Source organism: Platalea leucorodia (assembly GCF_965183815.1).
Source record: "Platalea leucorodia genome assembly, chromosome: Z".
NCBI classification, from domain to species: domain Eukaryota; kingdom Metazoa; phylum Chordata; class Aves; order Pelecaniformes; family Threskiornithidae; genus Platalea; species Platalea leucorodia.
The window spans coordinates 50,504,079-50,527,904 of NC_138858.1; the positions used below are offsets into that span (position 1 = coordinate 50,504,079).

Here is a 23,826-nt window from a genome sequence, read left to right on the forward strand (position 1 = left end):
CCCCACAGAGATTTATTTTTCTCATAACTGGACCACAGTCCAGCTCCTCTGCTCAGACAAACCCATCTACCCCAGCCCACTCCCACACCATTGGAGCTGTGCTGCCCATCTCAGCCTTTCCTGGCTTTACTCTTCCATCCCATGCAGAAAAAGTACAGATGCTGATAGCAGCAGTTTCTCAGGCAACATCAGTTTTGAAGGAGCATGCTAATGGCTCAGTTAGTCCCAGAAAACCATTTGTTTGGAAGTATTTTTCCTACCTGCTGTTTAGGCATTTTTTTTCCAGACAGCTAGGAACTGCCACTGTAGATCACTTTGAAGTACTTCCTACCATTGGTAGGCAACCACAGCATATTTGTGAATTCCTAAGATCTAACGTGCTAGGTAATGGGCAAAGAATTAGTCAGAAAGAAAAAAAAAAAAAAAAGAAGAAAAAAAAAAAAACAAGTGTCAGAACAAAATTTGCTGTAGGGAAAAAATAAAATCATAGGAACAGAAAAGTAAAATGAAGGAAGGGGATGGGATACTGGGAGCTACAGGAACTGAGGACAATCCTGTAGAAACAATGACAAGGGCACATACTTATTCTTACATTATTTCTATAATTCTAAGCCCATAACTTATTTCAGATAAATATTAATGCTTAAAATGGAAATTATATCATATGCTCCCAAATGTACAGTGGTTTTAGTTAACTGCTTTGGTCTTGCAACATGCAAGTACTCACACAATATGGGAAATTAAAGAGCAAAAGCAGCAGGAAAACATTAACCAGTATGAGATTAAAGGATACAATTTTAATCCATTAAATTGACGCAGACATTATATTAAGAGAGAAACTACCATTTGCAAAAAGTTTTCTATGAACTTTGTCTGAACTCAGGGAAAAAAAAACATCTTTGAAAGCAGGCAGGTCTCAACTCTGCCTTTCAAATTGATGCATCTCATTCTCTGGTACAGTATGACAACATACCTTACCAGAGTTACAGAAAGTTAAGTTACAGAAAGGCAAGTTATTTAAGAAGAAACCACAGAAGCAGAGACTTAGACATTTCACAAGAGTTTCTACTGAGGGAAGTTTAAGCTCCCAAGGACAGTAATATGACAGCTCCTACCCTGCACTGAATGATAGCATGAAGCTGAGGCGCAAGTGAGAAATGACGGTGATTATTTGTTTTGGGGGGAACTCTCCCACATGACATTATCATAGGTGAAGTATGAAAAAATGATATAGAGAGAGGCAATCACCAACTCATTGGAAAACCATAATGAGAGTTACCTCTCAGTGGTTAACTGACATGATGGAGTTCCACAAGTTTCAGTGCTATGGATACCTCCCTTTCTGAACTCCACAGGCAATACCAAGGTGTTAGGTGTTGCCAATATTCTCATCTTGGCAAATGAAATAAAATGTCAGGAAAAAAAAAATAGTATGGAGCAGATGAGGATAAACATGCACAACTGAGTAAAGACAGGCAGAAAGTTTTGTGCTTAAACCATTGCACTGGTACCAAACAGGGACTTGGCAACAATTCTGCGTGAAAGATCTGGAGCAGATCAGAACTTGAGCAATGCCATCCCACCACAAAACAGCCAGACATCACTCCGGGAAATAAAAACAACGTCATCCGGTAAATACAGGAAATAATTCTCTTCCTTTAGCTGGTGCTGGTGCAGCCTGAGCTGGAATATGCCAGTTTTGGTTAGCACACTTCAAGAAAGATGTTTTGGAGCAAGTCCAGTGGGGAGGAACGAGCACAACCATGAGATTCAGAGAACATGATGTAAGATGAAAGGCTGAGAAAACAGGAGGGGGAAGGGGGTGTCCAAGGAGAGATGTCTACAAGGAAACAAGAAAATTTTTGAAAAGTGTTTGTTCCAAAGTTTGAGGAACTGTTTCAGAAGTCACAAAAAATATAAAGTACAACTAGAAGGGATAGAGGAATAAACTGTATGAGGAAGTAATGCACTTAAATTACAACCAAGCATAAGTAAGCACTAAGCCTGCGTGCTTGCCTGTGGAAGTCAGTGAACCTCTGTTCCTGTCACTGCTTGAGCATAGGTTATGCCAGCTACAGGTGATCCTACCTTGAAGAACAGATAATCCGACCTCTCAAGGTCCTTTCCAATCCTTTTTCCCCCCAATCATACTGTAGTTACAGAAGATCTTGAGCTTCCTAGAAAATATAAGATGTAAAGACACTTGAAGAATTTCTATGGAGCCTAACACCACAGTACTGAGGTTTGATTTTTCTCTGTTTATTTCTAGAAACGATAAATTATGTGCCAACAGCCAGCACAAACAAAGATGACATTTCAAGTATTTCACTGATCACTGAAGACTTGTCTGCAGGAAGAAGTTACTACATCTAGTTTACTCTGTGGTTTCACACTGAACTAGTACTTTCTAATAACTACCTCTGTGGGCACAGTAAGTGTTCAGTAAATGTGAGGTAACATTTTCCACTTTTTGTAATTTTGCAAATGTGCTGTAAATTGACACCTTTGCTTTTTGCAGTCCTTTCCTGTGTAAACACATCTTCCCCAAGTTCCAGAATCAAAACTGCTCGTAGCTTTAAATTTCGCCTTTGGATTACAAACCAGGATAACTTCTGAAATCTGCCTAACTCTACCTGCCCTTGTCTTTGACTGGCATGATCCTCTTCAAAGCATTTTCTACGCTTGGTATGTTCTTAAATAACACACTGACAGAAATATGCGTATTTTTCTCTAGAGCAACATTATCCAAAAACTCTCTAGCCATAAAATTTGAAAGAAGTGTGTTATGTTTTAGTTTTTTTTTTTTCTTGTTGCTTTGAAAACACAGTATCATGAACTTTGTAACAGATTCTCTGTTACCTCTGTTACCCAACAGATTTCTGAATCCTATTTCTACATTGACACAGAGAGAACAAGATAAATGTGAGATCAGCTTTAGAAAAACAGGTTGAATTACTATCTACAATTTCAGATATTAATATCCAAATTCACTGAGTTTGCAAAACCAAGAACAGACTCACTCTCTAAAGATATTTATTAACTACTGCTTCTAGTCTGGCTGGAAATACTTTAAAAAAATCAATTTGTTGCATTAAATTGCTTCCAGGCAGAGCTAGGAAGCACAGTTATTTTTAAAATTAAAACAACAGCAGATATATTTTCCTCATGTAGGTTTGGTTCAGATCCTGCTCAAGCTTGTAATTTTATCTACATAATACCACTTTCCCCTTTGTAAGGGATTCTGGTCTATCATGAAAGGAGTCATCATTAACCACCACTATAACTACGATTTTAAAAATAATTTTTAATGCTTAAGCTCACCCTTCAGCTATTGAGTTTCTAGGGTACCACAAACGATTTTTATTTCCCATTCCCCAGTAAAGGAATTTCTTATATGAACATAATTCTCTGGTTTCTCTGTCTTAGAGTCCTCGCTTTTTTTTTTCTTTTCAACTTTATGAAAAAAATGTTTCATGTCTGTTTTAGAGAAGCATGATCTGTATTTCTCAACAGAAAGTTTTAAGATTTAAAAGAGTAATTACAGCTAGATGCTACAAGATCCTTGTTATTTTCAACTTAGAATATTCAAATATTCGAACAGCACACTGAAAGCTTTGCTAGATCTTTAAAACCTTCGCAAAACTCTCCTTTTGTTCATTTCATTGTTTATTGTACCAAAAAATCCCCCTTGTTTTATTAATACATTTAATTTCAAAAGATCATTCATTCTTACCCAGTACAATGCAATACAAAACTCACTGGAATCCTAAAATTCAGCTTAAGCAACAACTGCTGGAGACGAAACTGCTCAAACACAAAGAGAAATAACAAAGAGTATTTGTGGTGAGAATAACTACCTGACAACTAATTAAACACTTGTTTGCAGACTAGACTTTCAAGGCAGGTGAGATTTTTCTTATTTAAACTGCACAGGTTCGGCTCAGCTCTGCAGAATCCAAATCTCAGACAGTCATCAGTTACAACGATATTGTGAAAGTGTCTCCAAAATTTCTAGCCGACACAATTATGTTAGTATTTCTGCATATCACATTTTCTATCTCTGAGAGTACAGTCCCACAGCAATTTCAGCTACTCGGTACCAGGGCTGCCATGTGCTCCCCCTCCAGCCACGCAGTCCGGCCTCTTCCCCGCAGCAGCGTTGGTGCTCCTGGGGACAGGCGGTAAGCCAATGCAGGCAGCCTAGCCAGCACGGGGTTGGATTTTACAGGGTTAGTTTTCATCCAGTCAGCTCTCTGATACACAGTTTGGGTAGTTTTGCATTACTTGACAATTACACCTCAGGGTAGGCGCACCTCAAGGCAGCTTTTTATAAAGAAAAATGCTTCTCTAATGTATCAGCAAAATGTGAAAAGCAACACACATTTAGAATCAGAACAGAATTGTTACTGCCTGAAATAAGAGTATGTGATATTACATTTGGGTTATCTACCTAAAATCTGTTGGCATAACCTTCATTTGCCTTTTTATGCTTTTGGTTTATTAAGAAGAGATCAAGTTTACTATATACAGAAACATCGCTGCCATGTTATTAGTTCTAGCATGGTTGGTTTTTTTCTATAACAAAATTCTGCCATGTCACTCTTCTAAATGAGAAACAACCACAGTAAAATCATTTGTTAACCTATCAGAATACACACTCTCTCATTTTAAACACTATGAAATCTCAGCATTCTCTTTATGTTGCATAACTTCTTCCTAAAATTTACTAGGATCAAGTATGCAGAAAATTTTATACATTGTCAGGGCCTTTTAAGCTTTCAAGCAGTTTTGTTTATTATTGGTTCATACAAGAGATTCACAGAACCTATTTTAAAGTAACTCAGCTGTTATAGTCCTGGAGTGTCAGTAATACCATTTTTCCTCCCCGGCCTTTTTCTCATGTTCTGATCTTGTTCTATTCAGCAAAACTTTTGATACACTCGTAAGAGTAATTTCTCATGCAAATCCAGACAAATCTGACTAATGTTTCTAGAACTGTCCTTCTTGGCTTTTTCCTTTCAGAGATGCCTTATTCTTCTAGTATCAGAACTTTGTTCTACATCCCAAAGAATAAACCAGTGAGGTCCCACAACACCTTCATCTGATCTAAGGTGGCACTGCTGTGACTCAGACGTCAGTGTGCAGCCTCTTCTGCCAGCACTGGTGATCCCACAGACAACTAGTTTTATCATAGCGCTCTCACATGGACTTACTGTACCAGTAACAGATTATTATTTCTTTATATACCTGTACCTTACCGGAAATCCAGGCATTGACCAGTGTTAGTCAATGATGTATTAAAATGTATTAAACAGCTTGCAATACGAGACAAATTTAAGACCGAGTGTACGGAGAAACAGGCAATAGTGACCAGCATGATAGCACACAATTAGCCTAACCTTTAAATGAGGGATTGCTAGAGACATCACAACAAGGAAGGATGATGGTTAGTTTTGCAGGTATTTATGGGAAGCTCCTATGAAGCATGAAGGAAGGAACTAGGAAAGTGTGTGACAGAGACCAACACTGTGAGCGAAATGGAGATTCATGAATTCTGGCGTTGGAAGATACTACTACTATTCCCATCCTCCTCCCACCTGCTCAGCAAAACTCTCTTGACAGAGGCTACCAGCTCTCAGTGAGCTAGTGAAATAGGTGTCCTCCTTGCTAAATCCCAGCTTGGTAACAGCACTGCAGAAGTTACAGCCTCCTCTGGCCTACTGGCAGAGCTGCTCACGTGAAGGACCTCTGATCCATCAAACTCAAAATCAACTGCGTTAGTTTAGACCAAGTGAACTGCAGGATTTTGCTGATGTTGCCTGAAACAGGCGGCTGAATGTCTACCCACTGCTCTGACAGGAAAGTTGGAAGGTGGTAACGTCCCACAGGAAAGAAATGAAGAGCTGGCGAGGGGGAAGGAGGTAACAGTACTTTTAGATATGGATGATGCCTGGCCCTGTGCAAGAAAAAAAGTAAAAGAGTTACAGCTTGTTAAGGGCCTTAGAAGTGAAAGATTAATGCTTTACAAATAGAAATGAAAGATTAATGTTTTACAAATAGAAATGTACATAAGGGGTAATTTTAAGATTTTTCTGGGAAACACAGCTCAAATGCCTGAGCTGTGCTCTGACTTAACCTGCTCCTAAGATTCTTCTGTGCTGGTTATCTCTGTCCCTGAACTTTGTTCTTCAAAAAAATCTTTTGTGTCTCCTTTACATCCAAGTTAGAGGTATGAGATCTATCTATTCTGTTGTAGACAGGGAGGAAAGAAAGCTCCTCCGCTTGTGCAGGAGGCTGCCAGTGTCATTAGTTTGCATTAGGTAGAGTTCTGTGATTACTCTTTTAGACTTACATATGATGAACTTATTTTTCTTTACAGTTCATATGATATAGAAGAAGCGAGTGTTTCTGACCAGTAGAAATAAATTTTATTATTTACAAAAATAGTTTTTGTACTTTTTTTTCCCAAAGAAACAGGGATAAAATTCCTGTCTTTTCCTTTATGTTATCTGTCCTCTATCTACTCTATAATTGAATATGTGACTGCATTATTACTTTGATAAGGAATTAGTCCTTTGATAGTTTGATTTATGATTCAACTAGACAGTTGTGTATGTTGTTTTGAAAAGTAAGACTTCACAATTTTAGGAGAACTCTAACAGAATTTATTCTCTCTTTATACAACCAGTCAAGTCATTCTACTTACATACACAATACCATGGGAAAAAAAAAATGTTAAGGCATTAAACTACCAAAAGCAAGGAGAATCATTTATGGAAGCCACTTCATCTTGAAATAATACTTACCAGATGAACTGTTAAATGAACAGCCTAGAGCAGCGTTGATGAGGACAAGAGGCAATAACCCGGAGTTACAGAATTAAATGTTTATGCTGCTCATGTAAAAGGAAGTGTCCAAACAGAGCAATTAGAAGACAAAAATCTAAGTTTAGTAGATGTTTCATAGATACGACAATATACACATGGGGATTTTTCTTTCAAGAAAGATTATCGAACACGTGTTTGTTGTTTCTCTTTACAAGTTTACATCACCTGAAGTGGAAGTATCAAATCTAAAAGGTACTTAGACACGTGTCCCACGTGAAATCAATGGAGAGCTCAGTGACAAAATACCTATGCGGACCCAGTCTAATTTCCTGATTGGACTATTCACACTTTGAAACTAGACACTGGCCAAACTGGGGTCTGGAACAGTTCCCCATTGATTTCTCTTTGCTGTTCCTGCAAGCAGGACCCTCCTGTTGCTCCAGAAAAATCAATATAGTGGAAAAAAAAAGGTCTTCTCTCTTTTCTTCATGCTAATTGTCTGTCAACCTCTGCCCACATAGTCTTTCACTCCTGCAGAATCCTTTTTCCCTGTGATTACTTTCCAGCAGTCAGCTTGCTGATTTTACTAAGTAAACAAAGAGCTTCGTGTGCCCATGAAACTGCATCCTCACAACCGCACAACCTTTATGGGATGTCAGTTGTCTCTGCTCTGGACCCAGAAGAAACGGGTACATAAGAGCACGCTCATTCTTCAAATACCTTCTACTGAATCAGTAATATCGTGATATCCTTCCTCTTTGATCACTTCTTCACCATCACAGATGGGCATGCTTTGGGACAGTTCGTACAGCAAAACCAGAAAGCATCGATATAAATGAAGACTAATTCAATCAGCAGACAGCAGTATAGCCCCTTTGTTTCATGAAGCAGTGCACACTATCGATATGATACATGTGCACAACAGCTCATGCAGATACACGCACGCTAATTTTAAACCACCTCAGAAGCATGGAACTGCCTATAGGATACCCACACCGCTTCTTCAACAGGCTTTGCGAACAGCTCAAGACCAGTGCTACCACCCTGTGAGCTAGCTCAGCCTAAGGTAGGTGTACCCCCATTACAATAACAGCATACCATTAGTGAAATGCATTTCTACTGTGATTTCTTATTTTCACTGAAATTACAATGCAGGTTTGTTTGTGTTCTTAAATGAAAGCTTTGCTTTTGCCCACTGCCAGTTAAAAGACAAAGTCATACTCAATAGCTAATGGATCACCCTGACTTTTTGAAAAGCTCTTTTACTGCCACCAGAAAAGTCACATAGTCATTTTTAGGTTCACAAAAGATCACTAGGCTAGCATCACTTGGAAAAGAAAGCAGAAATCCTTTCCCAAACTAGCTGAGGAGGACAAACAGAAGTAAAGAGAAAAATATTGGTTGTGAGTCAAGTCTGTGAAGAACATCAAAAAAAACTACCTAGCAGGATGTTTGCAAATGAGTATTGGTGCATGGCAAAGGCTTGGAAAAAGTTAATGCAAAAGGCTGGTAAGGGACATTTCACTTCAAACTACTTACACGTTTAGACAAAACCAAAAGGAAAGACAATCATTTAAGTTAAATTGTTGTTTGTCCCGAATGGTTACTAGCAATGCTGCAGCAGTCTGCAGTATGAGTAACAATTAAAAGCAGGATTAACAAACAATGCATCTTCTTTCAGTGCAGCAAAATCCTGTCGCTCCTTTTCTTTGAAGCTTTAACTACTTTGTAGTCACTGGATTAGAAGACTTGAGGACTTGCATACCTTCCAGACATGCTGAGCCTAATGACAACTTCCTTTACAAAGCAACAGCCTCACAATGAATAAACAAACTTAAATAGCAAGCCATCCTTTGCACAGAGAACATAGTGACAGATGCTATAAATTAGATGGAATACTGTAAGTAGCATTTCTTCTCTCTGAGCAACTGCACAACGCGACACAGAACATCTAGAGAAAGATTTATGTATAAAAAACAAAGGAAGTTCGCTTAATCTTTTTTCTTTGCCTGCAGTGTTCAAAATAATACAAAGAGGCTCTTTAAAATAAATTCTCTCAATCAAAAGTATGATTAAAAACTTCAGATCCTGACTGCTTCTAGCTGACATTTTTAATTGAATAGAAAATGTGAATTTAAGACTCTGAAGATAAGCCACGAAGAAGACTCTACAAGTCTTCCATATAGAAGGTTCTCATAGTTATCAAACAAAACTCAGTATTTATTACCATTCTTTCCTTTTGCATTTAATTCTCATTGGCTAGTGGGCTAATACTGTCAGTTTTCTAATTAGTGGTCAAATATATTTCCATGCCAATGACAGTTCTGAAAGCTATTCACACCTTACACAAAGTGCAGTGAGTTTAGAAAAAAGATCAGCTTTCCTGCAAACAACTGGAAGCTCACTAAACAGGATTAATTTGCCTCGTCTGTCAGCTGGTCCTTTTCTTCCCACGTCTTGCGTTTCTGTGTTGTTTACAGCAGAAAAGAGATTAAGGAGAAAACTGCAATTCCATTACAAATACTTAACATAATCAAGACACTCAAGGGGAAAAAAACATTCAGTGGCAACCCTTGACCCAAGGATAAACTTCACCACTAAACTACTTAATTAACGCTAGAAAAGGTTTGATTAAGGTTTGACCTAAAAATAGTTAATGATGTAGTCAATGTCATTTCTTAAAAGCTATGTGAAGACTTCTTGTATTCAAAGCTGTATCGACTTCTACCAGGTGACCTATGTAGAATTTCCAGAGCTGAATCTCAAAAAAAGACAGAAGAGAGCTATAGCTAAATCTCATGCAACTTTAAAGATTCAAGCATTTTACAACTTTTTGTAATTAGGCATTTAAAGGCATTCAGAAGTAATCTGTACTTGTATTCATTTCTCCACTAACGCTGCACTCTAAGAAATTAGGGGCTTTTCTTTATAAAATTAGGTAGGCGTTCACAAACTTCAGGGCTTGCAAAATCATAGCACAGAGTTACCATTATGTTTTCACTCCCAGACATTCCGTTAACAGGATTTTTTTTTTTTTTTTTTAAACACGATGTTCTGAATGCTTCGCAAGTCACATGAGTATTAACTTCAGGTTGATTAAACGTCCTTTCCTCTTTAATGGTAAGAGGACAAAAGTCTGTAAGCCCAGTACATTGTGCATCACCGGTTTCAAGAAACGACCATCCTAGTTTCTGTTGCCTCTCACTTGGTCACATTGTAAAGCAAACACTGAAAAGGCTGAAATAACATTTTAAAAAATAAACGTTTAAATGAGACGTAGATTAACAAAGACTCTGTTTACCATTAAGCAAATCTAATTAAACAGAAGAATACCGCTTGACAATAGAAGTACACAAGTATTTATTGCTGTGATTATGGGCTCTCAACCACTGCGCTGCACATTCAGTGAAGAAAACGGAGTCTCAGACTTCGCGCCTATCGAAGTACCGCGAATCCGCGCTTCCCACAGGTGGCCCAGACGATTATCACAAGCCCGTTTTTAGGGGGTAGCAATAAAAAAAAAAAAAAAAAAAGAAAAATCCCAAATGCGCTTTTAATGGTAGGTTACGATTTTATGCTGCCCCCGAGAAGGCCGAAACGCTCTCACCGCATGTGAGGTGTCTCCTGACGACGCAGGCAGGCAGGGAGCACGCTGCCATTGCCCACCAAAGGGGACGGAGATGCGTGGCCACGCTCCAGCCCGACCGCTTTTTTGGCCCATTTCGCCCCGCTGCCGGCGCCCCCCCCCGGCCCGGGGCAGCTCCGCGCCGGTCCCGGGGGCCGCCAGCCGCCGGGGAGCCCCGGGGGGGGGCAGCGGGAGGCTGGCAGCGGCAGATGCACCAGCGTCGGTGTTGACGGGCGGCAGGGGGGCCAGGGGAAGGGCTGCGAGGGAGGGAAAGAAGCTCCCTGCGCGCCTCCCTCCCGCTGCGTCCCAAAAAGCAGATGGAGCTGCTCGGGGAGGAAAGTGGGGACGGGGACAGAAAGCCCAGCATCTCCTTTTACCTCCCACAGAGGACGGCCGCCATACCCGCCGCGGCCCCGGGAGGAGGCCCTGCCTTCCACCTCGCCCCCCCCCCAGCCTCCCCCCACCCCCCGGCCCGGCCGGCCGGGAGATCCCCGGGACCCGGCAGGAGGGGCAGGGCGGCGGGGCAGGCCGCGCAATTTGTTAGCGGGCCCCCCTTCAAAGGGAGCAATAAAGGCACTAGGAAAAATAAACGCGACGGGAACTGACCCCAAATCCGCGAGCTGTAACACGCTCGCCTCCCGCTCTCCCCCCGGAAAACCCCCGGACCTCTGGCTTTCTGCTGACCCTCTGCCTTCACGGTAATGCAACAAATGGCAAGACCCAGGACCCCGGAGCTGAATAACAGGAAATATAGGCATCTGTCACCTCCCGGGGAGAGGTAAATGGATTAGCGAAGGCAACAAAGGGAAGAAAAGCCCTTTCAAACGTGCAATTGATTAACAAGTCCCCTCTAATCTGCAGCATCACTGTTTTTCCTTAAAGACATCATCGGTCTCCTCCTGCACTTCGGTGCAATTAAGTTAAAGCCAGGAAGGGCGGGGGGCAAGGCGCTGCTTGGGACAGCACGGGGGGGGGGGGGGTGTTACAAACCTGGCGTGGAAAGGGTGCTGCCTGCCATCGCCCACCCTCAGTCCCTGGGCAAAGCGCCCCGGGAAGGAGTTTGTGAGCAAGGTTTATCTGCTGCAGTGGGGAAGAGGACAATTTTCCAGAGAACGGTTTCGCGAAAGATCAAAGAGCTGAATCCGGCAGCTCCTACCTCCCCCGTGCATTTCACATCGCAGGGAAAACGAAAACGCTAAACCTCCCCTCTTCTGCTCTGAAAGCACCACACATCTTAGGCGTGCGGGGGGGGGGGAAGAGGGGAAAAAAAAAAAGTTTATGCGGCTTCTTTCAGAGGAACTGTAACTCTTACACCATCGCGGCTCCCCAACCCCACACGCTCCCCAAGGTCCCTATAAATCACGGCGCTCGGCTCGGCGATGCCGGACAAACTGGCAACTGTTCAGCAGCCGCACTGCCGCTGCCACGGCGCAAGGTCAGATGTTAATAAGGGCAGTTTATTCAGCCCTAAAAACAATCGCGGAGCTCGCTGAACCGAGTCCTAGTGTTTCCTGCGCCCAAAGGCTGACCTCCTCGGTCCCCGAGGGTCGGCCAGGTACACAGAGGAAATGGGACCCTCTAAAGCTCAAAAACACACATAAAGAGACCCCGCCGAGCGTCCATCAGCTGCAAGCGCGGCGGCTGCCCCCTCGCCCACTCAACTTTAATCCCCCCCCCCCCCCCCTTCCTCCTGGTTCCCGCTGAGATTCTGGCAACACTCAGCGGCCCAAATAATAACACATTATTATAACCACTCCGAGAGGAGGGCTGGAGGGCGGGCGGAGTGAAGGAGGAGGCTCCACTCATTGCTATCCACCCTCGGCAACAACAAAACCCCGAACTTTTCCTTTGTTTTCTCCTCCTTTCCCCCTCCCCCCAGTCGCCACCAACCAGCCTCGGTGCGCTGAACCGGCCGAGGAGCGGCACGAAGCGCCCGCCGCCCGAGCGGGGCAGGGGCGCCGAGATGCGCTCGGGGAAAAAGTTTTAGCGAGCCCTCCTCAGCGCAGCCACCGTTGCCCTCCTCTCCTACCCACCCCCGCCCACTCGTAAAAAAGAAAAAAAAAAAAAAAACCAGCAACATCGGGTTTTAATTTTGCCAAGAAGAACCAAAAAAAAAAAAAAAAGGAAAGAAAGAAAAGGATGGAAGAAGGAAAGAAAAAGCGACGAACATCAGCCACCAAGTGGGGATGCTGGCGGCTCCGCCGGTCCCGAATGGATACGCGCAGCTCTCCCAGAGACGCGCGCACTTTCCCCGCCGCCCCTCCCCGCTCCCCGCAGGCCCCGTCCCGAGGGGCGGCAGCACCCTCCCCCCGGGGCGTCCCGCTCCTTACCTGCCGCCCGGAGGCGGAGGAGCCAGGCGGCCGCCAGCAGGGCCAGGAGGCGCCCCGCCGCTGCCCCCGGCACCATGCTGCCCGCCCGGCCGCCGCGGCTCACAGCCCGCGGGGAAGCAGCGCCTGCGGGCGGAGCGGGCTGCCGCTGCCGCTGCCGCCGCCGCGGGGGCTCGGCGCTGCCGCAAACTTCTCCTCGGCACCGCCGCCCCGGCCCTGCGCTCCCGCTAACGGACTGTCCCCGACTGGGGGCGGAGGAAGCCGCGCTCCTTTCCCCTCCTCCTCCTCCTCCTCCTCCTTCCCCAGCATCCCAACGTCACCCGGGACAAGCCCGGCACGGGGGAGGGGGGAGGCGCGGGCAGGACACGGGCAGTCCCTGCGCTGCGGCACCCTCTGCCGGGGGCAGCCCCCGCACTCGCCCTCCCCTCCGCACAGGGGCAGGGGGGGCCCGACTGCCCCCAGCAGCCCGCGGGGCTTGGGCCCCCTCTGAAGGGCGAGTCCTGCCCCCAGAAGCCTCGGGAGCCTTCAGGCTTCCTCAGAAAAAAATCCGCAATAAACCCAAAAATAAGCACGCGGGCGCACATCGGCCAAACCCGCTACTGCTTCTCTCTGCCTCCTTCCTCCTCGCTGCGCAATTAACGCCTTTTTGCACTCACACAGCATTAAGTGACTGAAAACAGTTACTCCTGCCCCCAAAACTTCCCGGGGCATCAGCCCCGCAGCACGTACTCCGAGAGGCAAGGACCACCACGACCGGCATCTTCCTCTACGCGCTCTACCGGTTCTCTCTGGTTAGGGTGCCAGCAGTAAATTTTACTTCCTATCTTTAACAGGCAGAAAATTTTTCTGCTCCCAGTAACGCTTCAAAACATTTCAAAGTTATTTACTACCAGAAATAAGGGCTTTCTGAGCACAATTGAAATATGCTTTTCAAAATCCTTTTTAGTTTATATTTTTTGCAGTTCAAAGAAATCAGTACTCTAAGATAAGGCAGAACTGTGAGCAGGCATCTGTTAACTATGTCATACAAACTCCGAGAACACAGTAACATGTGAATATTCGCCATATTTTTAAAGTTATAATTTGACAGCAAATTTAATCAGATGTCTTGTCTATAAATACAACATTCCTATTGTTTTGGACTTCATTTCTAAAGATTTGGTGCTGAGTAGTGCTGAATACATACAAATCCCTTTAAGTTCTTCCCCAAGTCAAGCTCTAAATTCACAATTGTTTCAGAGAAATTAATTTTCCATTCAATCTACTTCTTATTGCAAAAAAAGGCAGGCACTACAACATATTCTTCCTTCCTGCTTTCGCACCCCGTTTCGTTCCTCTCAGGCCTCCAGTTCCATCTTGAACATTCTTCTGGCACCTAAGGATGACGAAGGGAGGTCCTGATCCCTCTTTGGCAGGAATGTAGGATTGACTGAATTCAGTCCCTTGCCATCACAACAACACATTTTATAATCCCTTTCATAAACATATGAAACTTTATGTAAAAGTAATGAGGATCTTTTTCATAAGCTCCACTCTTTAGATTAAAGGCTGCTCCAGACCTTGCCTCTTTGATGGTTACAAACCTACTCCTAATTTCCAGCCTATAGATATTCATGACCAGTTTATACTCCTTATCTCTTGTGCCACTATTATCCTTTCACATAAATAGCTTCCCACTTCTCCTATGGCATAAAATGACTAGAATCACACCGCAACCTTTATTTTGTTACACTAAAAAAAACCCTGAATTTTTAAATTTCCTCTGAAATTACCAATTCTGCACACCCTGATCACCCTAACAATTTTTCCTGCCATCCTGCCTACCTCCCCATTGCCATGTATTTTTTGCAGTCTGATTTAATCTTTCTGAAGATGGGTGGCTCAAGCTTGGCATAATATTGGAGATGCTTTCTCTACAGAGCACTTCCAATTTCCTTTCTGTGCTGAACAGACTAACTGATACATCCTGATGATTACAGCACCTTTCCAGTTACAGATATTCTATGATGTGTTAGAAAATCCACATCGTTTCTTTCTGTATCATTTCCAATGTATACCTAACAGCGCAGAACTGCATCAAAATTCTACATGTCTGGCCTCGCAAATCCCCCCTCTCTTTTTTTGTATCTCAAGTCATCAAGACCAGTTCTTTCTGTAAGATATCCTGCTCCATCTTTTATCAAGAATACTCCTTGGCTCTGCATCAGCAAAAAAAATTTGGCTGCGTATTGATAATGTGTCCTAAGGCTTTTGTGAATACATTAAATCTGTATTAAATATCAGAGATCAACAGTGAGGAGCATCCCTCCACCTAACACTCTGCAATTCAAAATTTCTCATTTTCCTCTCTTCTGCCAGCTCATCATCCACCTTACAGTATATCGAGGAATCCTCATAAACTCCATCCTAACCCATAGCTTCCCATATGGAGGTATATCAAATGTTCAACTCAAGTCCAGATGAATGAGATCTAGTATGTCCTTTGTTCTGAAAATCACTGAAAGGAAGCTATTAAGATCACCTGACATAGTATTTCTTTAGTAAATAAGTTTTAGTCTGTTAACTTCCATGATGTTATTTTTTCTTCCAAACTGTGTTCCAGAGCTTTGTAAATTCCTGAGTTCAAACTACCAGAGATGTAGGTATCTGGGTGACTTTTTCTCACTCTTCATAAATATCAATCATCTACAGAGCTGAATAAAGCCTTGATCTCTGGGGAAATGGGCAAGATCACATAGCCACATAATGTGATACGGGAAGCATACAGCACATGAGCTGAGGATAACAAAAAGACTGTATGCTCTTCTGCTCCTCTCCGAAATAGAGCTGTTACTTGCCACTGGCTATAAGTAGCCACTGTGTTTGTAACTTTCCAGTTACATTATACTGCACCTCCTTCAGTAGATTACATGGGAGGAGTGGGGAAAAGAAAGAAAAAAAAATGTAACTAGGCCTACAGTTCAATGTTGAATGTATTCCTTCTCCTTTCCCCCATTTTCATTTTATTCCACAATTCTGGCAATAGCTCCTGTTTGGTTGTGAGGGTAACCACACTTCTTATTAGGTGATGGGATTAGTTTTCTAATGCAGAGCAATAGATGAACTCAGTGCCAAGAAGTGTGCCCAAGAAACTAAAGCAGAGACAGTGCTGTGACTTTTACAACAGTTTAATTGGTTAAAACCTGTAGCAGTTACTGACCTAAAACCTTACGAGATTTGAGTCTTTGTTCCTCTGGAGCTTATGATTGCTTAGCTGAATTTCTTACCTTCCAAACATAATAGGGGATAAAACTGCTGCCATAAATTAGTCTGCATTTTGCATAGTCCTCCCAAGAAATAATATTTTGCTTTATTTTCTCTGATGCTCCAAAAAAAATCTCACAAAATACCTAGGATATGGATCAAAATAATTTTTGCATTTCAGAATAAATTAGGATTTGATAGAAACTTCAGTTGTAAATTATTTTTTTTGACTTAGCAGGAGAAACTGGTTACGTTATGAAGGCTAAATGACTAGACCAAGTTAGCTATTAAGAATTTAAGTCTCCTTCGTAGCCACAAATGATTTTGTCACTGACCACAAAAACTGCCATTTCATATTTCACATTTGCAGGGAGAATCACTTGGCAGGACCGTGGTGAAGTCACTACAGTGAAGAAACCACAGTACAAATTCTTGCTCTGTATTGTAGGAAAAAATGTACAGCAGGCAAAGAAGCATGGACAACTGCACATTTCTTCTGAGTTGGTTCACCATACTCATGTAAGCCATTAGAGTGCTCACTTGTGTTCTGCAGCATATGGTCCCAAACTGTTTTGTCACTACTTGACAAAGAAAAAGCTGTGCGTGTATTTGTTTGCATGACCATATGGTACGTGCCTGATAGGAGTAGTTGAGAGCAACGGGCAAAGCTGGAATTCAGCCTGAACTTGCTTGGAAATCCCTGACAGAATTTGGATGGATTCCCTTTGCCATGTGTGTCTGCTTTCATAATAAATATAACAAAAGTAACTTTAAAGAAAATATAAGATCAGATGTGGTTCGAACTTCAAGGTCTTAATGTTCCTATAAACGTTCTACAAGCTTAAATCTAAGTTTTAATTGGTGCATTATCTTTATTGAAAAAAAAAAAAAAATCATTCCACACCTGATCTTTCTACTCCTATGATGAAAGCAGCACAGAAAACATTATTGCAAACATTACCTACATGCTTCACATTTGCAGGATCAACTCTTCAGCTTTCTTCTACAATGGTGAAGTACGTCCCACAGAATTCTGCTGTGTGCCAAAACCAAAAAAAGGATTTAGGCATCTAAAATAGGATTCAGACAGGCTTCAGACACCCAAGTCCAAATTTGTAACCAAAAAATGTACCTGTTTAATCTTGAACATCTCATTAGCTGTATCCTGTTTGGTGTAAACATTCTGTGCACACCCAGACACTTATGCATCGCCAGAACTGCCCCAGCCATAACAACTGAATGCCCAGTTCCACTGAGGTCCAGAAACTTCCCCAGCACCATGCTTGAGGCTCTTGACAAGCCATGCCTGATTCTGATCACCCAAACAGTTTTAATCGCTGTCTCCTGAAAAGCACAGCCTGGAAGCAAACTGTGGTGATGGTACTCAGTGTTATGCATTGGTCCAGCAAATACCAGCCTAACGTATGAAGAGCTGGGCTCTTGACCTTTCTCAACATCTAGGCCCTCAGGGACTGAGTTGGCCACGAGACACTACACAGAAGAGAGGGACACACTCTACCCCTCTTACTGAAGCTGTGCCATTGTATGTAAACAAACGTGAGAGTCTTGGGAAAGAAGTGAGAAGGCACAAGGGGAAGCCCAGCTGTGGGTCTTGGGCACTGAGTATGGTGTAGGGAGTCTATGAGACTGGTCACCCTGGTAAGTGTTACAATTAGTGAATCACTGAATAAAACAAAAAATAGTTTTGGAGCAGCCACTTAAAGAAAGAACTGTGTGATGACAGTCTAGCATGCATTTCTGATTTTTTTTTTTAATGAAACTTGTAACTATCAAAATAAAACACAAGTTAAAAACACTCATTAGAAAACCTTTTCCTCTACTGGAAGCAAAATAGTATCAGGTTTTGATCCACACTTTTATACCATTATTTATTATGCTTTAAATATACATGATATTGAGATACCTGTATGCATATTAAAATAGCCACAATAAATATTTTGAAGGAAATATTTTACCTCTGGGAGGTAAAGCCCATTTCTAAATGGGCTCAGGGGTCATCTCCCTTCTTGCTTTTGTTTCCAGCTCTACACATACAAACATATTAAGCAGTACTGCCGCAGAATCTGGCTCACCACAGAATAAACAGACCTGACAAGTATTCACATCATCAACAGTATTTTAAAAAGAAGATCACCAAGAGTTTTTCTCATGCCTAGAACCACAGGAAACAATAAACACAGCTTTTCATTTATTTCTTAAGTTAGGATGCAGACAACACACAAAAATAGAGCTGATTCCCCTAACTTGCAAGATCATACTCACCTGATGGTCTGAACAACAAGTAGTGTCTTCGGACCAATGCCTTCTCAATCTTCTCAGTCATAAAAACTGAAGGGGGGGAGAAAGATGCACCTCTCTTCTCTAGCCATTATTCCTACAGGTAAAACAATTAGAGAATGACTTATTGAAGATCAGAATCTGAATAGAGAATGGGATTTAGGTTTCCATTATACAAATTAAACAAGAACATGAATGCCTGAATTAATTTAATTTAGAGCTCAACTAATCCTTGAAATTGTTATGATTACACTAAAGAGTGATCTTGGTATTTAGTCTCTCATACTGCAAAAAATAATACTGAGATTCTTTTTGCATGCAGTTTTCATTATCGTTTGTTGTTACTTGTACTGAAATACTTATGTGTATTTATTTTAGTTGTTTATGTTAGCCATCCCCGTTGCACTAGAATGCCACAGTTTTGTAAACAACATGTGAACAATTAAATTGTAACTATTTAACTTATGTAAACTCCAAAACAAGTTCTAGCTGTTAAAACGGAGCACCAACATTCAGACATTTGATGAATTTCAGAGTAAAATAAGGGTGTCTATGTGCCCTTAACACCCTAAGTTACTTGCTGAGTTCATACAGAACTATAAATCCACACCCAAACTCTCAGTACTGGGATGCTATGTTAAGTACTGCAGTTTACAAGGTAACACGAAAAATACAACATTCTCTCATTGAGGCAGATGCAACAATGTCAGTGGATGTAGACACCAGAGAACGGTACACTATGCAGGATAAAAATACAGTTCAATTTCAAAATGCATCAGGTCTTTGCAAGTCACCACAAAGCTATATATTGTTTTATTTTGAAAGGTCATCATCTGGACATGAAGGTGTCAGACAAACACTGAGCTGAACCAAGAATTTAAAAGTCAGCACCCAGGGGGTATTTGCTACAGAGAATGCTTTTTTGAGAGCCTTGATGCGCCTGTGAGTGTCTAAAGGGCGGCCGTGGGGGAAGTTGAGAGAGGGGAAAGAAGAGAAGGTGAGGATTTTTTTGGTTTGGTGTGGTTTGGGTTTTTTGTTTTCTTTTGGACTGGGGTTTTGGTGGGGTTTTTTTGATGTTGTTCTTTTGTTTTTTAAAGCTAGCCTTAGCTAGAGAACAGGCAGTCTTCAACGTTGGCACACAGGGGTTCAGGGCCACAACCATGAATCAGAAGTTGTATGCTCTGTTCCCAAGAGCACTTAAGAGTACTCCAGATGGGAGAGATCTCATTACAAGCTTGTCAGAAGTACATCAAAGAATGCCTTGGATTAGGGAAAACAAAACAAAACAAACAAAAAAAAAAGATTTATATACTTGAGAAAGGTAAAATCTGGGAGAAAACTAGAAGCAGTCAGCACAAGCTATTATTTCTTATGCCACAGACATGAAGTTTCTTGCAACTCCTCTGCCTTCACAGTCACAAAGCAGCCCCCAAATGGACAACAAACTCAGTCCAGCAGAGGCGGGCTAAACACACTGCAATCCTGCACTAGGGATCAGTCTTGTGGTAAAATGAAATTCCTCTCCTTCCCTCTTCTTTCCCCAAACTCGGGGGTACATATGGCGTACACACATAAGGAAGCAAGAGCGACCATGGGAAGAACTTCAAAAACAACACACAAACAGTAATGGGAACATGAATACAACTAAAACCCATTCAGTGCTGCTGTGTTCTGTGGCATGGACCAGATGAGTGCTGCTGGCTCTCAATATACATTCCCCAGTGTTCTCCCTTTGGTCTACAACACTGAGGAAGACCATCTGCCACATTTTTCCCTTCTCTCACCCACAGACTGAACTTTAAGACTTATGAAAAGAAAATTCAACATATTGATAAATACTAAAATATTCAGGATACCATAAGCTAATAATGTATCTACAGCATTCACAGACCATTGTGCTTAAAGAATGAGAACCTGAGAGCGACATGGACTCAAATAGATGTACAAGCATGAATAGAACTGCTTAACACACACACACACACACACACACACACACACACACACACACACACACACACACACACACAAAACTAGTCAACAGTATAGATAACAGAGACTTCACACTGAAGTACACTAAAGAAGATGTGATTACAGCGGATTCTACTTTTGAAACCTTTTAAAGACTTCATAAAACCTTTTCTCCCCAGAGAGATGTGCAAAGCCGATTAGTTGGAAGGAAAACAACAACTGGGTCCTCAACTCCCACATGGATCATTGAGGTGCTCTTCTATTAAAAGCAGCATACTGCTAACAAGTAAAATTATTTTAAAATAGACTTTTTTGTTATATACAATTACAGGATGGCACTGTGTCTGAATCAGCTATCAAATGGTTTTGATCTTGCAGTGCTACTACCTGTTTTATAATACTTTTTCCTTCTTTCTTTCACCTTCTCTTTGTCTATGCACCAGTCCCATAAATACATATTTTACAAAAAATAGAAAAGTGAGATATTTCTGTTCACTTAAAGATGCTCTCTACTGCACTTCATTCCCTTTACTGAAATTGGAACAATCCGAACAGTTATTTGCTACAGAACTACAAAAAGGAGTCTGCTCCTTTTTTGTTCATCTTCTAGAACTTGTTTGGTTTTATTAAAGTGGATTTTTAAATATCTAATTATCTCATCTCTTCTATGCAGTTATATTCTTTAAATTCTACAAGTAGAATAAGCTTATCTAAATATATATATTTCCCTTCAAGATCTTATTATCATCCCCCTTTTACATTCTATGTCTTTCATTCACAAAAGAGGCACAAGAAGACTGGAGACTAGCAATAATGAGAAAAATGATTCATGTTTTGTGTTAGGTTTAAATTGCAAGCTCAGGCTGATCTGCCAAGGAAGATAGGTAACTGCCTCAACCTAGGGGCAGATTAGATAACTCTCCTGAATGAAAAGGTCTTATCTCCATACACAACACAGGGAGAAGAAAAGGGATGGAAGGCAGGTAAGTTGTTTCACCTTTTATTAGGGAATCAATATTTTTGTTTCTGGTTAGCTGCTTCGGTGGCATCATGTCCTGTTTCACTTTAGGAATCATGAGAACATAGTTCCTGGTTTCAGTCCCATTTATGCAATTGAATTTCTGCCTAATCTGAAGCTCTCCTTACAGGGATCATTACGCCTTGTCTGGCATCAGTCAGCATTCCCCACTTTGAGCAAACAGGCAAGGATGGATTATCAGATCAGTCATTACTGTTGTACCCCTAAAAGCTGTAATTTGACCAAGATCAAACAGGAGAAAAAACTTACTTTGGTTCCTATGTTGTTCAGAAATTGCTGAGCCGCAGGTTTTGATGGAGGTTTATCTCACTTGCATAACATCAGCTGCTGCGCTACACAAGTGTCTACCTGCCTCATGTGAAAGGCTCTGAAATGAATACTTCTTGATATCTTTCTTTCCCAACCAACCATAGCAGCAGCAGTCAACTTCTTACAACAAATCTGTAATTAAATTAAATAGCACAGTTAAATTAGACTCAGATGCTCTGAGCTGTTGCATAGACTTGATGATATCTCTGAGACACCAGTGTCATTTTTGTGGAGAAGAGTTAATCTAAAAGGCCCCAGCATGCGCCAGCTGCTGCCTTGTGCAACAGCTAACATTACGCAATGCTGGCCCAGCAAAACTCAGACCCTGAGCACAACTGTCCTCTGTCAGGTTCTCAGCAGCTACTGAGCAGCATGGGAATCGACCCAGCTAAGGAAAATAGGAAGTGGAGAAATGGGACATCTTGTTTCCAACTCCGAGCTGAAGCCCTCTGGGAACGTCAAGGATAAATGGGGAAAGTCTGAACAGCACTTTTTCTCTTGCCTCTAAGTTGTGGATAATAGGGAAAGCAAAGACAATGGAAGATAATATTATTTCTCTGTGTGGTTGATTCTAAAATACTCAATATTTAATAGCAGTTGAGTCAGACAAGAAGGCATAGACTGATTTGGCAGAAAAGCTGCCGTTTAGGCTGTAACATATGAAGGCGGTCTATTTAAACTTTGCATTTCTACACTCGCATAGCTTTTAATTCAACAGGAAGGGGGAAAAGACAGCATAGGTAATTGTACTTTTGAAAGGTTAGGAAAGGAATCAGGAGACTTTTGTTATATAGTGACTTACAGTCTATAGGGCTGCTCTCACTGAATTGAACCTGAATGAAGCAGACTGCTTCTGAGCCACACATGGCACTGGAAATAAAACCAATTAAATGAATACATCGGGGTGGAAGGAACCATGAGAAATCATTTTTTTTCCACTGTAAAATGGGGGGGGGGGGCAACTGGAATATTTTTTAGCAGAACTGTTGCCCGTGGGGCTGAATGTGAAACCTACAGCTTGCCATGGATGCTAACCTCATTGAGGAAGTTTCTTTGTGAACAAGAGCTTGAGTTCCTAGAACATGGAGATTGTATAGTGGGTATATGCGTATTTTATTAATGATGTACCCAAGACATGGTTTTGTACTGATATGTGTATATTATTGAAATAAAGAACCTTACAAGATCTTCTAATGCAACCAACCACCAATATCCCAAAACCACAATTTTTTTCCTTTTTGTTTAAATTCTTTGGAAAGAATGCCATTAAGGTAAAATGAAGATGACAGAATTAACAGTGCAATAAGGAGAAGATAACTTAAAACAGAGTTCTGCATATATTCATTCTACGTTCAGTTTCTGTTTACATTTGCAATTTCATAAAATTATCTGTTACTGTATTCTCAGGCAATAAAATTCCAACAAAAATGTAGCCAAAACACAAATATATAAATATAAATAATATAAATATAAATAATATAAATACAACATGACTGAGTTAATGTTACTGCTATTTTTGGAAGTTTAACTTTTGCTGTTTACTTTTAGTTTACACCCTCAACATTTTAAATAGCAGAAAAGAAGCAACCGTTGCTAAGAATTCCAGGCCAAAGCCTCATCAAAAAATCTTGTCCTCAGCATTGATAATAACGTTGAAGGACTGGTGATGTTTAAGACCTTAAAGTTAGCCTTCCTATTATCTACAATAAACTCCACAGGGTGGAGTTTCATTTTGTTTCTTTAGCGGTATATAAGATTGAGGTGACTTCGAGGACTTCTTGAAGCCATAGCTTTTTCAACTTTCATTAGCATTAGTGGGAATTACATCAGTGGCAGGATAAACTCTAAAATAATCCATTTTTAAATCAAAAAGCAGATTTAAAGACAGATTTCTATCAGTGCATTTTACATGACTATGCAAGGATTTTGATTTGATCCACACTCAGCAGGGGTGCCTGTTATTCAAACCATGTGGTATCTAGTTGGTATGCAGGGTATAATACTGCTGCTGTCAGCATTTGCTTTAAAATCTGGTGCAATATATTACAAAGAAGATTTGAATAATCATAACTAAAATTTGTTGGGAAGACTTGAAACAAAGGATTGAATGAAGTTGAAAACTTATGGAAACAATAAAATCTGAAATGTTATAAAAAGAAATTTAGTATCCACATGGGAACTATTCTACAA

General features: G+C 41.4%; 1 protein-coding gene across 1 annotated transcript in view; it reads right to left on the reverse strand.

The window, feature by feature from the left end:
* The window catches only part of ROR2 (receptor tyrosine kinase like orphan receptor 2), a gene marked incomplete at both ends in the record, with an annotated part of 156,764 nt that extends 143,906 nt beyond the window's left edge, over positions 1–12,858 (reverse strand). Inside the window, one exon of the mRNA XM_082336599.1 lies at positions 12,783–12,858. Within this exon, the coding sequence (XP_082192725.1) occupies positions 12,783–12,858 (76 nt within the window). The remainder of the gene's footprint in view (positions 1–12,782) is intronic.
* Between the last annotated feature and the right edge of the window lie 10,968 nt (positions 12,859–23,826).